The sequence below is a fragment of the Ursus arctos genome, unplaced genomic scaffold (assembly GCF_023065955.2).
Source record: "Ursus arctos isolate Adak ecotype North America unplaced genomic scaffold, UrsArc2.0 scaffold_2, whole genome shotgun sequence".
Lineage (NCBI taxonomy): Eukaryota > Metazoa > Chordata > Mammalia > Carnivora > Ursidae > Ursus > Ursus arctos.
This window is the reverse complement of record NW_026622874.1, coordinates 15,655,553-15,672,163: the sequence shown is the minus strand read 5'-3', so window position 1 is coordinate 15,672,163 and position 16,611 is coordinate 15,655,553. Positions and strand designations below refer to the sequence as shown.

Sequence of the window (16,611 nt, the reverse complement as noted above, 5' to 3'; positions counted from 1 at the left end):
CCTGTGCCAAGGGTTGGGGTCACCAATAACTGACGAGCATGGATTGCTGATAAAACCAAGGATCTTTCTAGCCCTAGACTTTTTTTTTTTTACATGAGATAATCAACATCTTTTGTGTTTAAACCAGTGTTATTTTGGGTTTCCTCTATGTGGCCAATCTAATTCTAAACTGATACACAGAGTGAGAGGGAGCGCTCATTCTAATTCTAGCACGGAGGGTTACCTGCAGGGGGATGGTGCTGGGGGGGTGGAAACATCAAGAGCTACAGCACCGTGCCGAACAAGAAAAGGCAGCAGCACTGGGGCAAGAGGCCGCAGGACAGTACAGTGACTGAGGGTATAATAGAGGGTGGAGTCTCACTCCCTGAGTTCAACTCCCGGCCTTACTGCTTACTGTGACCTTGAGATCGTGAATGACCTGTTTTGGTGATCACCATCAGGAAAAACAAGATCTAATAAATCATTAAAAAGAAGAAATATAATAGGGGCGCCTGGGTGGCTCAGTCGGTTAAGCGTCTGCCTTCAGCTCAGGTCATGATCCCAGGGTCCTGGGATTGAGACCCGCATCGGGCTCCCTGCTCAGCGGGGTGTCTGCTTCTCCCTCTGCCTCTGCTGCCCCCTCTGCTTGCACTCGCTCTCTCTCTCGTCAAATAAATAAATAAAATATTTTAAAAAAGAAGAAGATACAATAGCGTCTACCTTCTCAGGAAGTTGGGAGGGTTAAATGGATAATCCTTGAAAAAGTACACAGTAAGTGTTTAGTCGGTGTTAGCTGTTCCTTATTCAGCTGAAACAAGTTCACGTTCCTCTGCCTGAATATCACGGCCTTTCAGAGACAACCCTACCTGCTCATCCAGTATTTCTCTCTACTCCTTAATACACACTCGAAGCACATCAGTCTCCTTAATGAGGTTCACTCTGATTTCTGGGTCTTCACTCCCAGCGTCTTCCAGAATGTCCTTTTTAAATCCTTCTAGCAGAATTCCACCCCTCCTGCTTCAGTCCAGCCTCCTCCACAAAGTCATCTTCGGTCTGTAGTTCTTACGATTTTGCTTTCTCTATGACCCTGCTTGTCAGTACCGTCCAACTCAGTGCTGACTTACGTGCTTCTGAACTATCCCCTAAACGTTTCACATGCACAACTTGCTCCTGCAGGAAAATTCTAAACTCTTTGTTAGTATAACTTCTGTAAAACAACAGAAGTCTAACAGCTGCGCACAGTTAGATGGTCCATAAAACCCTGAGTGATCCATATCCATTTCATTTTATTTCCGTGAAGATTTTAGTTCAGGATAGTTAACCCTTTTATGCCAAGGCGCCCCATCAACTGAGTGTCAGTCAGTATAAAAAAAATTTTCAAAAGGATGATAAAGGCTAAGGGGGGAAAAGCTAAAGGCAGACCAGAGAGGGAAGACATAAACCCAACATTTCAGCAGGTTTGGGCAGGGAGATGGCCAACATCACAGTCACTAATAACCTCAGACTGTTTCAGAACGTGAAATAAGAAAAAGCCACTTGGAATACAAAGTCAGAACACAGTTCATATTTTCAGTTCCCATGTCTCAGATTCTCAGGTTATAAACTTATAAAAATGTGTTGATTGCATGCCAACTACAAAGCTAAGCACTTTATATATGTTGTCTTATTTAATCTTCAAAATAACCCGCCGAGGCAGGTAATGTTGTCTCTATCGCACAGGATACAAAAAACAGCTTGGAGAGGTAAGTAACTTGGGCAGGTCGTTCAGTTACATGCTAACGTGCCTAGAATGCATTTACCCACTAGCATCACACACCCAAGGGGCACTCCGGCGGGTTCCCCTCATGCGGGCCCCCCAGCCGGCCGGCCAACACGGCGGCTTCAAACACCAATGCCTTTGCTTTCCCGTTGCTGTTTTATGGAAGAACCGATCGCTTTTCTCGCAGAAGCAACAAACGGAGTTTTACCACCAGGGGGCAGCATATAAATAAAGGCTACAGTTTTCTTTAAAAACAACCCTCTAGAAAACTGGTGGAGAGCAATGGAATGATCCTCCTCGGTCGCACCCCGAAGCCACATCCACTCAGGCACAGTCGGGATGCTGAGGGCTCCCAGGCGTCCACCCGGGGGCCTCTTGTGACAAGGCTCAACTCCTACCACCTGCCTCTGACGACCCCCTGAGATTGACGGGAACACCACCTTTCCTCGGGCAGGGAAGAGGCTCACACCGGGGTCAGAGACAGATTCTGTTCACCACTGTTCCTAGGAGGGGCAGGATGGGTGTGACGTCATAACCTGTCCTGCCTTGGGGGCATCCTCACGCACTGGGATCTTCCTATCAGGTACTGACGGGAGACTGGGTGCATTCGGAAGAAACCATCCCACAGAGCTATTTCACGCCTCCTCACCTTTACCACTTCCAGCTCCTCCTTGCTGGCTGCTTGCTGTGTCTCCAGTCTGGTACTTAACTGGGAACAGATCTGAAGAAAAGAAAGGAGTGTCTTTACTAGAAAACAGAACAGTTCTTATGTGCACATCAGTGTATCAACTCATGCATTGCTCTGGCTTCTCTGACGCTAGAAGAGATTTTGCAAAAGAACAGCCCTGCAAATGCTATCAGTGCACAGCAACAGAGCCCGACAGTGTTCCCTGCAATAAAGCATATTTTGATCTTAATTAGTAGAAAAACACACGGGTAATCTGATTTCTTTCTGTCACTAGACTTTGTGACTATTTCCAGTGAATTCCTGTCCTATTTTGGAATCTATAGAATCTTTGCTGAGTATCCACTTTGTGCAAAGTACCATTCTGGAAACCCGATGAAAAGAATTCTGGACCAGAAACTTCTCCTGTGGACAGCCACTGAGAGAGTCTCTGTTTTCAATGACCTAAAGTTTCATTAAGAAGTGGCAGAGGGGGGGCGCCTGGGTGGCATAGGGGCGCCTGGGTGGCACAGCGGTTAAGCGTCTGCCTTCGGCTCAGGGCGTGATCCCGGCGTTCTGGGATCGAGCTCCACATCAGGCTCCTCCGCTGGGAGCCTGCTTCTTCCTCTCCCACTCCCCCTGCTTGTGTTCCCTCTCTCGCTGGCTGTCTCTCTGTCAAATGAATAAATAAAATCTTAAAAAAAAAAAAAAAGAAGTGGCAGAGGGGATAAAACAGAGTTAAAATGACCAGAAAATAATGAAGGCTAAAATTCTGATCAACTGGTTTGGAAACATAGCGTGAAATGATAAGCCTGGGGTCCAGCTCTAGTACTTTCCAGCAGTGTGTCCTTGGGCGAATTCACTAACATTTCTGAGCTTCAGTTCCCTCATAAATACATAGTGCTGTGCTGTGACAATCGATGGGGGAAAAATGTATGCAAAGGATTCAATATGGCACCTGGCCTATAATAAGTGCTTATTAAAGAAAATCTCATTATTGATTCTGAAATAAGGTGCTAACAAGTACTAACTAGGAGCAGGTAGAAATAAGTGCTTTCAAAGCCAAAACCAACCAACCAACCAACCAAACAAAACCATTTACTTAAAATACTAGATGTTCAAATTCTTTGAGTGACATACGGATCTTTTATTTTTGAAAAGTGGAATAAAAAAAGTTAGGGGATGTCAAATTTTAAAATGCAATTTGAACAAAAAACATAAAAGATCTACCTCTATTATCAAAACATACTTTATTTTATTTTTTTTAAAGATTTTATTTATTTATTTGACAGAGATAGAGACAGCCAGCGAGAGAGGGAACACAAGCAGGGGGAGTGGGAGAGGAAGAAGCAGGCTCATAGCGGAGGAGCCTGATGTGGGGCTCGATCCCGGAACGCCGGGATCACGCCCTGAGCCGAAGGCAGACGCTTTAACCGCTGTGCCACCCAGGCGCCCCTCAAAACATACTTTAAAAAAAGATCTTTATTTATTTGAGAGAGAGAGAGAAAGAGAGAGAGCATAAGTGAGGGCAAGGGCAGAGGGAGAGGAAGAAGCATTGACTCCCCACTGAGCTGGGGGGTGGGGGGGATGGATGGGACTACAACTCTGTATCCCAGGGCTCTGGGATCATGACCTGAGCTGAAGGCAGATGTCCGTCAAAACAGACATTTGAAAAAAACAAAAACAAAAACCCAGGAACACCTGGGTGGCTTGGTTGGCTCGGACTCTGCCTTCGGCTCAGGTCATGCTCTCTAGGTCCTGGAATGGAGCCCCACATCAGGCTCCCTGCTCACTGGGGAGTCTGCTTCTGCTTCTCCCTCTCCCTCTGCCCCTCCCCCTGCTTGTGCTCCCTCTCTATCAAATAAATAAATAAATAAATAAATAAAATCTTTAAAAAGAAAAAATCCCAATCTATTAAAAAATGGCTCTAGAGACCAGGGCCTGCTTGTAGAGTTGTTTCCAATTTCTCCAGATTCAAGCCTGGAAATAATGAATAGGACTGTGTTGGCTGATGTGAAAAAGAAGCAATCTCCCTAGTAATTTTGGCAAACCATATACCCTTTCAAATAACCCCAAAGATTCCAAAATAAAGCCAATCACAGCCAATTCCAACTACAGAATGCATTTGGATTATGTTTTATATCCTAATTATCTTCAGACAGATGGGTCTGTTGCCTTTTACATTACTGGTAGTGCCTGCCAGATAATATTCAAGAACAGTCCCAAGGATTACTATTTTGAAGAGTGCTGCATATGGTGGCCACCCATGGCCTAATGTGGTGATTGAAAAAAACCCATTTGCAGAGATGGCAAGTTCCACAGCACAAGGTCTTTAATATTCCTTAGATGGGTTAATGTTAAGCCATCCCTTCTAGTTACCCAAATGGAAAATCTCGGGATCACCTTCAGTTTTTCCCCTTGTCCAGCAAAAAATGACTATATTGTGTGTCTTCCTCATCTCCATTTTCATTACTACTTATTTTAGTGCAGGGCCCTCCATTTTCTCACCTGGACTCTGCTGTTAGCCTCTTACTGGTCTGTATCTTTGCCTGTGGGTCTCTCTACTTGGTGCCACATTTCTCACTGGGATAGATCAGTGCCAACAATATGTCCCTGATTGTGCCACTTTCCTGCTCAAACATTCCTGCTGTAAACAGAATAAAATCCAAACTCCTCTGTCTAACCCGAAGGCCCTCCCTGAACTGGGACCCAACTCACTTTTGTTCTTTTCTGTACTCGAAACTCTTGACAAACAAAACTATTTCTGTTCACTAAGCTACCTCCATGCCTTTGCATGTGCTGTTCCTCTTTTCCCCATTTCTATCCTCCTTCTCTGCCTCCACATACCCAAATCACGCCTGGCCTTTGAAGCACAGTTCGAATCACCCCTCCTCCAGGAAGGGTTTCATTTCCCAGGGCCAGTAAGCTCCCTTTTCTCTTATTTGTGCACAGGTATATCTCCCCTTTACAAGATCAGCTTCTAAAGGAGAAAAACTGACTTAATCTTTTACTCCCCCAAAGAACCAAGCCTCTCGGATAGCAGGTATTAAATAAATACATACTGATTATCATCAAAGAGAGTAAGACAGCTCTGTAGCCTTATTTCTAAGCAATCTTCCATGAAGGAGGAAAATCCTTCTGAGAAGATGTTCACAATATATGAAGTGAACCAGTTGCAAAAATTAGCATAAACAATATAAATGACATTTTTATTTATACAGCAACAGCGCACATTCAGTATATTACAGTGACTATTTCTAGTTGGCAAGGTTAAGCGGGGGTGGGGGTGGTGTTTTCTTTGTGCTTTTCTACATTTTCTTAATTTTCCATGAGGAACATAAATTTTATTTATAAGCAGCACATTTTAAAAAAGAATAGGAATCAGACTTCAAACTCCTACATGAAGCAGACACCCCAGGGATGTTCTTAGGATAAGCAGGTGACACATGGTGCCTTGATTAATTCTGGAAAGCTGGAACTGCAGCAGTCTGTTCAAGGGTTTCTCAGCAATGCGAGTCCTTGCCACATCCAGCATGAGCAGTAGAGACAAGACGATACTACTCAAGCTGGAATGAGGCCTTTCTGGGAGCATTCTGGTGATGGGGCCAGGAACATCCTCAAGGAGAGCAAACCTTCCACTAAGAGATCAAAGGTTCCCAACAGAAGGTTTCCTGGTGGCCTTGGCCATCGTTGGGTAAGGCCACATAGCCACCTGGGAAAAAGAGCTCCCACATTCTATACTGTGACAGCAAAAGACACACTGATTCCCCAGATACTGTGGTTTGATACCAGCACTAAACTTTAGTCTTTGGCAAAGAGGCAAATATTACTAGTGAGGTCTCCTGGAAATGTGCTTCTGAGGAGGGCAGACAGGATCCCAATGGTAACGATCAACTTTCCTGTTCCTCTGAATCTACCAAACATCGTAAACAGCCAACAGATCGTTTTGCTCCCGTTACACCTCCCACGTTATCAGCAAGCATGTCCAATCACTGTTTATTTCAGAGGAGAGAGGAAGCCACCAAATTTAATGAAGGTGTACAATCACTCTTTTGGAAACTCTAAAGACAAAAATGTTTCTTTTCCCCACCCCAAAGAAAAACAATACACATAATCACTTTTATAGCAACGCAAACCACAGTGGCACGATACCTGCTTATACTCAGCAATGATAGCTGTGGTCTTCTTTATCTCGTACTCGGCCTTCTCCAGCTGTTTCCGGAAGACTTCTTTTAGCTAGAGAGAGAATGAGAAACACTGAGCCTTAATCGAAAGCCCAATTTCCACAAACACCTATATTAAGATCGGCCTGATTTGGTTAAGACCAATGTAAACAACTACAACTACATAAAGAAAAACCCGATCATCTCCAGAGATGCAGACATCTTTCTTTCTCTCCTGTAACGTATAAGAGATATGAGCTTATACATTATACATTATACAACTGCTTATCCTTACCACTAACTTTATAAATATATTGTTAAATAAATAAATTCAGAAGCTATTTTATTTCTTCTTCTTTTTCTTTTTGTTTTAGATTTTTAAGGAATCTCTACATACAATGTAGGGCTCGAACTCACAACCCTGAGATCAACAGTCACATGCTCCCCCGTCTGAGCCAGCCGGGTGCCCGGAAGCTATCTTTATTCTTATGAGAGTCTAAAAAAACCCAAAACACCCAGGCCCTGTTGTGTGTACTCTGACTGCCATATAATCAGTGAGTGAAGAAGCATTCTCGGCCTTTCTGTTCACAGCCCCGTCCTGTCCCTGCTGGTGCCTTTCTGAAGGTGGGAGCAGGAAGCTCTCGAGACTGGAGTCAGAAAAAGTTGGAGGAAGATAAGAGCTTTGGAGGTCAGGAGATTCAGGGACTGAACAGTGACTTCAGAAGGAGCCAGCATGACACGTAATGCGAGTACTTGTTACAGTCACAGAAATGCTAAACCAAGAACGCCGAGCTGAAAAACACACTTATTTTTGTAGCCCAGCAACTCTGGGATTCTAGGTATCAAGGAAGGTAGGGCAGTAATCACTCAGGTGCCACCAGACGAGGAAAAAGAATTCAGTTCTTCCAAGTCGTTGACCGAACAAACACACACAAAACTACTCTGGTTAATCTTAAAGTACATAATCAGAATAAATTAAAGTCTGCTTGCAGCATCCCAAATTATACATGGGGTATTTGCTATATTTGCTAATTCACAAATGACCGTGGTTTATCATTGGACTCCTTATCCTTAGAAGCTTTCCGAATTTCTTCATATTTGCTATGTTCTTAAATTCTAAAAGCAACTTACAGGTTATATTGATTCAAAGTTAGTTGTTTATATTAGTCTCTATTCTCTATCTTACGTAATTTATGGATGCAAATCACACCTTTCTCCTCTCCTATGATAAGACACCACAGACTTCAGGACAAACTTAGAAAGCTGAGAGGCTTTGAGCAAGTGTCACTTAATTTCTCTAAACCATGGTTTCCTTATCTGGCAAATGAAGAGAATAATCCCTGTCTCACGAAGGTACCATAATGATTAAAGCAGGATATAGGCACATATGCAAATACATGCGCACACACACATACACATAAAGGGAGGGAAGAAGCATGGGTTAAATTAATTAATTTGCTAACAGCTTCATTCTTTACCTAAAGTACTGAATTGGGTCCCAAAACGGCAGGAGGTAAAGAAAAACACAAAACCCATCAAAAGGCCCAGCTCGAACTGGATTGTCAGTTACTAAAACAATTTAACTATGTTAAAAAAAAAAACAAAACCCACAAAACTTGGCCTATGCTAAATGCCAAGAGTCATTTCATAATTTTCCAATTAAAAAAAAATCATGGAACGCTTTTTATTAACCCTGGAAGGTGCTAAATGATACATCCCTTCATTAGTAACTTCAGCGGACTTTTTTCTGCTTGGATACAAGTCTTTGAAATGCTTTGTGTTCTGTTTTATATTTAGTACTTTTGATGTCTTGGAAAGAAACTCATTAAAATAAATGAGTGAATCATGCCTGGCTGGGACTGGCAGGGACGGAGAGCATTGGTGAGGCGGCCCGCTCTTCCTCAGAAAGGCCGAAGTCCCAGCTCCTCGAGCAGAGAGGCCCCTCCTGTCCGTATGCGGGAGGCCTGGGCAGGCAGCGCGTCTCCCAGCGGATGAGCCTCAACTCATGGGGAGACTGGAGGATGCTAATGTCCAGGCCGGTTCCCAAAGGGCTGCTTTCTTCCCTCCTCCGGGGAAGAGGGGTTGAGAGCTCTGCCAGGAACGCTGGCGCCCCGTCTAAGGCATGAATCAGGAAAACCGAGCGGGACTGACTGAGCACCTTGCGGCAGAGATCCCCGCAGGCTTCCCGCTCCCCAGCCTCTCAAACGCCGCTGAAGTCAATTAGCGTGGAGACAGGACGCAAAGTGCGGATTCGTCAAAGCTCTTGGATCGGAATTCCAAGTTGCTAAACTTAGAGGAAACTTCACACTCCCGCTAGACATCTGAGTAAAGGCAGATTCCTGAAACCTGTTCCAGGGGAGAAATCAGTTTCTGCCTCTACTTCTACCGCCCTTCAAACGAAATGCCGAGACCCGGCGCTACTCACGTGTCCTGCCTCAACATCACCGCCAATTGAGAGTAAGTTTAATTTTACTTCTTGCTATTAATCAACTCCTCATGCCGACACACCTGTGGAAAGGAAAGCCCACCGATGCCTCTTACCTGGGCTGTCTCTTCCTCTTGTTTCCTCTTCTCTTCTTCAGTCTCCACCAGCCTCTGTTTGGTCAAGAGGAGCTCCTTATTCAACACGTCTGCCTTGTCTTCGGCCTGCACGTGGGAGCACATCACAATCGTAAAGAAGGTGAAGAAAGAACGTGTGTGGATACTCTCTCCAAACCTAATCTCTAGTTATGATTGTTGCATCACTACCAAAAGCCACGTCCCCCTCCCGGCTCACCTGGGGGGCCGCTGCTCTAATTGAACGCCAACTGCGTAGCAGGCACTCGGCATCTCTGATCCTCACAATTAGTATTTTACAGATAATGGCAATGAAGTTTGGAGAGATCAAATAACCTGACTGGGGCACACATCTAAGATCAGAGCCATGATCTGAATTCAGACATGAATGGCATCAACGTGCACGCTCTTTCTAAATGCTTCTTACGCATTTTCAGGTGTCACAACAGCACTCGGTTGGAGGCTGTGTAGACGGATAAGATGAAGCTGTGGAGCCTTACACGGAAGCTTCTAGCTGTTAGTGCATGGGGTGGGCGATGCAGATTCAGAGAGAGACAGGCTGATCCATGGACAACAGTTAGGTGAGAAAAGTCAAAGACCAGCAGAGGTAAAATGGCTCATGAGGGGACTCACACAGGACAATGCGTACGGCAAGGAGAAATTAAGACCAAAACCCATGACAGATATAGCCTTGGGGAAAACTAAGTATGGATCAGGCATCCAAACAGAAGAGACCATGTTTCTAGGATGGCTGAGAAAAACTCAGAGAGAATGCTCCGGTCTTAACTTGGATACAGAATCCAATTAACCAGGAAAGCACTGTGCATATATTTAACCAGTCAACGCATGCCTACTGCACACCCGGGACCCTTACCTCGCCCTGTAGGTCTCAGCTTCCAGTTCACATCTGCAGTGAAGTGTGCCCTGAGCCCCGTCCTACTCACCCTTACCTAAATCAGTTCCTCACCCCCATTTAAATTAGTTCCTCTGCTTATCTCTCCTATTTCCCTTGATAGCACTTAGCACAATCTCTAATGACAAATTACACGTGTGATTTATTTGTCTTGCCCATTAGACTTGCTCATCCCCATCTCTCCAGCACCAAGGCCAGCACCCAGTGGAGCGGGTACTCCCCAGATACTTGGTGGATGAATGGAGGTGACTCTCCCATCGCTGCCCAAGTGCACCGTGTGGAGTGGAGGTGGCAGAGGGCCACAGGATGAGCTCAGCAGACAAACCCACAGACACAGAGGAGAGGCAGCTATTTGAAGAAGCTCTCCTTGGCTGACAACAGTGAAACATTATCCAAGGAATCGTGAAAACTGGCCAGGTGGCCCTGTGTGTGTGTTTCGCCCTATCCCTCACATGTCCAGATGGCCAGGCCAGCACAGTCTGCTGGGGGCTAGCAGAGAAACCGCACTCCAGCTTCTCTGTTCTTATAGCTCCCGATGTCCCACAGTCCAATGGTTACAGCTCTGTTTTCAGAGAATTTGGAACTATGGTGTAGTTAAGGTGAAAAGTCCCTCTCAAAAGACTCTAAAATTTGTTCCGATATATTAGATTTTAAGGGGGAAATCTACACAGCAAAAGAACATCCTGAAATTAGAGGTGGGCAAAATATCTCTCGCAAGTTATGTTTTCATAAATTGTAAGATACCTGAGGCAGACTATAGACACTCAGAACAGCAAATTCTAGAGCCAGTCAGATGACTGCAGTCAAAGCTGGGAGCGCCTCCCCAAAGTCTCTGAGGGAGGGTCACAGAGCAGCGAATCAAGAATAGCTATACAGATCACTTCAGTGTTCTTAAAAATCTAACCAAATCTAGCTCCCTATCACTTCAGTCCACTGGTTCAAGTTCTACCTCAGAATACTTGAGCAATGGCCTAATAAAGAAGAGTGCAATTCAACGTCCTCTTCAGTAACTACCGCATTTTCCATTTTGTGAAGAGAATAGACTTTCTCTTCATGACACTGTGAAGTTAATGTTTTCTAAGTTTGGTTTCTCAGAGATTCACCCCCAATTTTTAACCTTTTGTAAATTTCTGCTATCTGGACATTTAAGTTCTTAAGTTGTGCACTTAAGATAAAAGTAATAAAATCTAGACATTTTATTTTATAGTTTTGGAACACTAAAGGAATGCTTCCAACATCTACAGAAATTGCTGTGGGTCCCGTGTGGGAGGAGCGTCAGAATTTTCCAGAAGCTTCAACCAGAGTCTCTCCTCTATGTTAAAACAGTGAAGTCAGAATGATTCTACTGCTCATCAAGATAGGACCAGATCTGAAAAAACTTGGTTCTCCTAAAAACAGTCTTTTGGGTCTTTGGAGAGCCAATTTCTACACCTCAGTTAAGTAGAAATCATCTTTCACGTTAAATGAATCTCTAGGAACATAATACTAAACAGATACTCATATTCTTTGAACTCAAACTACAGAATTTTCACCATAATTTGTTAAGATCACTGTCATTATTAATTCTAATCACTTACCAACATCTTTTTTTTAAGACTTATTTATTTACTTGAGACAGGGCGGGGGGGGGGGCAGAGAGAGAATCTCAAGCAGACTCCCCACTGAGCATGGAGCCTCATGTGGGGCTCAATCTCAAGGCCCAGAGATCGTGACCTGAGCCAAAATCAAGAGTCAGCCGCCCAACTGACTGAGCCGCCCAGGTGCCCCATCACTTACCAACATCTTATAACGCCTTATTATTTTATTAAAGATTTTATTTATTTGACACAGAGAGAGAGTACACAAGCAGGCAGGGCAGCATGCAGAGGGAGAAGCACGCTCCCCGACGAGCAGACAGCCCAACGTGAGGCTTGATCCCAGGACCCCGGGATCACAACCCAAGCCCCCAAGCCGAAGGTAGACGCTTAACTAACTGAGCCACCCAGGCGTCCCCTTGTAACACCTTATCGATGTGGAGACTCCTAATTGCTACCGCAGGTTCATATGACATACACAGGAGAGGAAAAAGCACTGCCATTTGTGATTTAATCAGGAATCAACCAATAACCTGATCAAAAGGTTCAGCTCTCACATCAGGGATGAGGATCTTTTGGAAATGATTTCTCAAAGAACTAGTCAAGCCAGTTGTTCAATTTAAAATGAAACAAAAGACTGCCACTCATGACACGGAGCCTCCGCTCTAACACAGAACTTCTACGGTTAGAAGGATGCGGTGCCATCTTCAGTGGGAAAGTACTGGTTGTGTCTCCTCTGTATGTTCCTTGCGAACAAGAAAGAACAGGAAGGGCTTGGAGGCAGCTCCCTACAGAAACTGAAATGGAGATGTCGTATCTTTTTACATTGTTAATCGTGAAGAAGTCCTTATTTTAAGAGTCTGAGGGAGGAGGGTTAGTTGTCAAAACAGAAGGCTCTGACACAGAAAAAAATTAAGAGCCTTTGGCGCCCAGGAAGCCCGAAGCCAGCACTAAAATGACAAGGGTGAGGAATAATTTATTTTTAAAGAGTACCTAATTACCTAATTAGTGCTTGTTTGCTTTACATATTGTCTTGAATACAATCTGTTTTCACGTTTGTTTAATGTTTGCCAAAGTTTGGCTATTTTAATGAAGAGATGTGATTTTGATCAAAGTGGAAATGGAAAAGCAGGGGGTGAACGGGATGAGGGCGGGCAGAGCGGTGCTCGCCCTGTGCGGCTGGTACCCTTCCAGGCTGTCTGGGGGGCAGGACACCTGAAGTGCACCGACAGCTTTTTGACAGGCAAACAAGCCCCGCTCAGGCAGAAACTGCAAAATCAGATGTTCGGAGAGAAATGCATGAAATAGCAATCTTTATTCTTTCACCTAGATAATAAGCGTCAAAAGGCAGGGGCCAGGTCTTTTAATAGAAGAGGTATAAAGGGAGGAAATAAGAGAAAGAGGAAAACACAGAAGAATGAAGGAATCTTCTCCTCAGGGACTCGTATCTGGAGTCGACATGAGCTATCTACCCAGATGCTCAATAATCAATTCCTTCGGGAGTACGCATGCTGCAGTCTTTCCAGGCTGATCCACAAGACAGACTTTCTTGGCGGTGCAACACTTTTTTTAATAATGTCTTTTTTCTAATTATTAAAAAGGTATAATGCATATTATTACTAAACCAAAGGTGGTTAAGAATTTAAGGTCTTCCTATAAAAGATAAAATCATTGACAAAAATAAATGCATAAAGATGAATCTAAAAGTTAGATGGACTCTCATCACCCAAAGTGTCTAGAACTAATATTTGGATGGATTTCCTCGCAAGCTTTTTTCCTTTTGAAGTATAGTTCGGTTTCCTTTCCTAAGATGATGGCCCTGTGCCAGCCATATCCCTTGCAATTTAGATGCAAGCATTATACACGGATAAATTTGTAGGTCTTACAAAAATATTATTATAACGTCATCTTCCCACTGTTTTAAAAACGAGTCCAAAAAGACATTTTACAGATACAGTTTCTTCCTCCCCTTCTATTGGACATACACATTATTGCTACTTTTTATTCCTCTGAGTAACACAGCAGTAAACCCTCTTGTACACATAGTTCTGACCAGATCTCTATTTTCGTTAGAATAGCTTTCTGAGTCAGAGCATATGTGTCATTTTCCTCATTTATTAAATGTAAGATTAAAATAATACCTGCTTGATGGAGTCATTAGCGAGATTAAATGAGAGAACGCTTATAAAATTGCTTGAAAATAGTCCTCGGTGCGTAGTAGGTACTCAGTAGACATTTCATCTCATCACTTTTTAATCCTTTTGAAGGCCTAATCGATAACACCAAATACATTTCCTGCACAACGTTCAATGTACGATTCTCTCTAGCGAATTCTACCGCATCTCTGCGGAGTCCCACTGCTTAAAACTCTTTTTCGTTTGGTTATCCACCTTCAGAAAACTATTAATGGGTAAAAGAGTTAAAAGAACAGAATCCAGTGTGAGGCCGTTGGGAGAGCCAATATGAAAACCGGAATTTCCTTACAGTACTGACTCGCCAGCACAGTCTCATTAACACAAAAACGTACCAGCTGAGGTCAGACTGGTCTTGGTCCTGATGGACTAGACACCCCCGTCTGCTTTGGCTCCAACTCTCCGAGTCACACATTTCTCACACCACCTCTAATAACTTCCAAACAGGTGGGCTGAATGGTTTCGTGGGGAAAAGGGCCACACCCCCCTGTCCCTGGCCCCCCAACCAGCCTGCTTTTCGACCTTCTACATCCTGTGTCCCACGAAGCACAGTTCCTGTTTTATTTTCGAACTCTATTTACTGTGGATTCCTTCAGCTGCCCCTTCTCCCCCTTTAGCACTATTTTCCTTAATAATCGTCTAATCCCCATCTTACTGTGCTTGAAACTTTTGAGCTGCAAAATTAGCCATTTATATGGGAAAAAGGAGTTGTGCCAGGGACCATTTTTCAACATTTTAAAAATTCCTCCCGAGGTTTAATCATATTTATAGCACTGGATGTGTATTTTAAATATTGTCAGTGGGCAGGCAGTGCATAGGTAACGCCTCTTTTTTACAGATCCAGCAACGTAAGTCTCAATTTTTCTGACCCTGGCACGGTATGTGGGGAATATTCACTTTTTAAGTCAGAAAAGAGAGAGAATTTTAAATCTGCCCAAGACTCCTTCCACATTGCCAACTATCTTTTAAAACACCAGCGACAGAAAACAGGAAGTCCTAAAGCTGTCAGTACTGCTGGAAAGAACCAGGGAAGTCCAACACTTGAAGGTCTTCCTGGCAACAGTTATCATGCCTGAACCCATACTGTTGAAGTGCTTCACCTTATTTTACCTTCGGGCAGGTTAAGAACTGCGCAGGGTCACGTGGTGAGCAGACTGTGACCCAGGATTTACACCTAGGCAGTCCTGGCCCTTAGCCACCAGAATGCCTGTCTCTCCACCAGTGCATCTGTCTTACTGTACATACTTCATATGAAATCCTCCCATTCACTGTAGATGAGATTTCTTCTTGGAACACAAAGTAAAGTGCCTCCCAGCGTTAGCGTCGCTTGGTATAGTCCTGGTGACTGATATTCCCAGGTTATTATGCTGGCAGCCCTTGGCTTAGGAAAAGTACAGATGAAGAGAAGACACACCAGAGAAGTTGAGAGTTCTAAAAAAAACACGACGCACATTGCTGTTTGGAAATGACCCAAACCGTTCTCAAAGGCTTGCACCTTCCACCCTCTCCAGTCAGCACAAGCTGTCCCCTCCCACCTACTGGCCGCCCCTTCCTCCAACAAGCAGCCAACTCAGCCTCAAGAACAGAGTAAGCCCCAGCGGGACTGCGCTGAGAGCAACTCGGTCCTTGCCCTTGAGGAGGTCGTCACGGTCTGACTTCAGCCTAGTGAATGACACGTTTACCTGATCCAAGTCATTTCGCAGAGCGATCTTGCTGGTTACTAGTTCATGTGCAAGGTCATCGTTCTCCTGTTCCAGCCTCATGCTGGCCTCCTGTAGCCTCCGGTTCTCCCTCTGCAGGAAAAGAGCAACAGCCAGAGGTGGGCGTTAGTGCCGAGATGTAAGCAGAAACAAGCGGGGCTGGGGAGGAAAAACAAGCAATGACAACAAAGTGGACTTTTGAAGGTGTAGAAAGGAGAAGGCGCGAGCGGCACAGGAAGGCAGGACTGCTGTCGGGGAAACAACAGTGAGTTAAGCCAGCGGTGCAGGTGCGACTTTCTACCCGGTGAACCTTACTACGGTCCTTTACAGGCTGCATTGTGAAAGGCTGCATTATTAAAAAAGTGCCACAAAAGGCAAAATGTCCCACATCTCCCCAATCCTGTGACGCTTCATACAGACCTGTTTGAAACGTGCACAGTAATCCCACCCTTAACCTCAAGGGGAACTGCGTGACACAGAAGGCGTGAAATGGGGGGAACCACTAGACATGTCTTCACATTGTTTTTTCAGTATCAGAGTTCAAATTAATTGAATATATTTAATTACGAGCACTAAATCAAGAACCAGGATACAAGGGTTCTGGACTTTTGCTATCAACTGACATGTTCATCCTTGGGGTAGAAATACTTTTCTGAACACCAATGTTTGTATTAGTAAGAATGACAGTCCTTATGACAATGGCTCTAAATGTTTGTTGGAGTGCTTTTAAAACCTCTCAACTTAAAAACTTCAAAAGATTCTGGGTAAAAGAAATTACTGAGCTGCTTTTTTCCTCTCGAACTCCCAGGAAAAATCCGAAACAAAGTCTTACGATGAAGAACCAAGTCACGTTCTTATGAGGAAAGGTCTCCCCCGAACTCGACCTTATGAACTGTGGACACGCACATCTATTTTCAGAACAGCAATCTACTGTCTTCCATTCCAAAGTGCACTTTTTTTTTTTTTTGCACGCTACTATTAACAGTTACAGGAGAGTCAAAGAGAACTGACAGGAAAGACTTCAATGTGATGAGACCTTCCTGTTTTTCAGATTTATACTCCTAACAGTGTTTTCTGCAAGGACGGCAGAAACTCAGACAAAGCAGTGCTG

At 44.2% G+C, this 16,611-nt stretch overlaps 1 protein-coding gene across 11 annotated transcripts in view; it reads right to left on the bottom strand.

Moving 5' to 3' along the window:
* RABGAP1L (RAB GTPase activating protein 1 like) overlaps nt 1-16,611 on the bottom strand; it is a 722,910-nt gene that overhangs the window by 8,280 nt on the left and 698,019 nt on the right. For all 11 annotated transcript variants that reach the window (XR_007191366.2, XM_044387902.3, XM_044387905.3 and 8 more), the window contains 4 exons: nt 15,483-15,593; nt 9,107-9,211; nt 6,555-6,638; nt 2,388-2,459 (listed from right to left, as the gene is read on the bottom strand). Coding sequence is in view for 10 of the 11 variants with exons in the window: in XM_044387902.3 (XP_044243837.1) it covers nt 2,388-2,459; nt 6,555-6,638; nt 9,107-9,211; nt 15,483-15,593 (372 nt within the window). In the remaining variant the exon portion in view is untranslated. The remainder of the gene's footprint in view (nt 1-2,387; nt 2,460-6,554; nt 6,639-9,106; nt 9,212-15,482; nt 15,594-16,611) is intronic.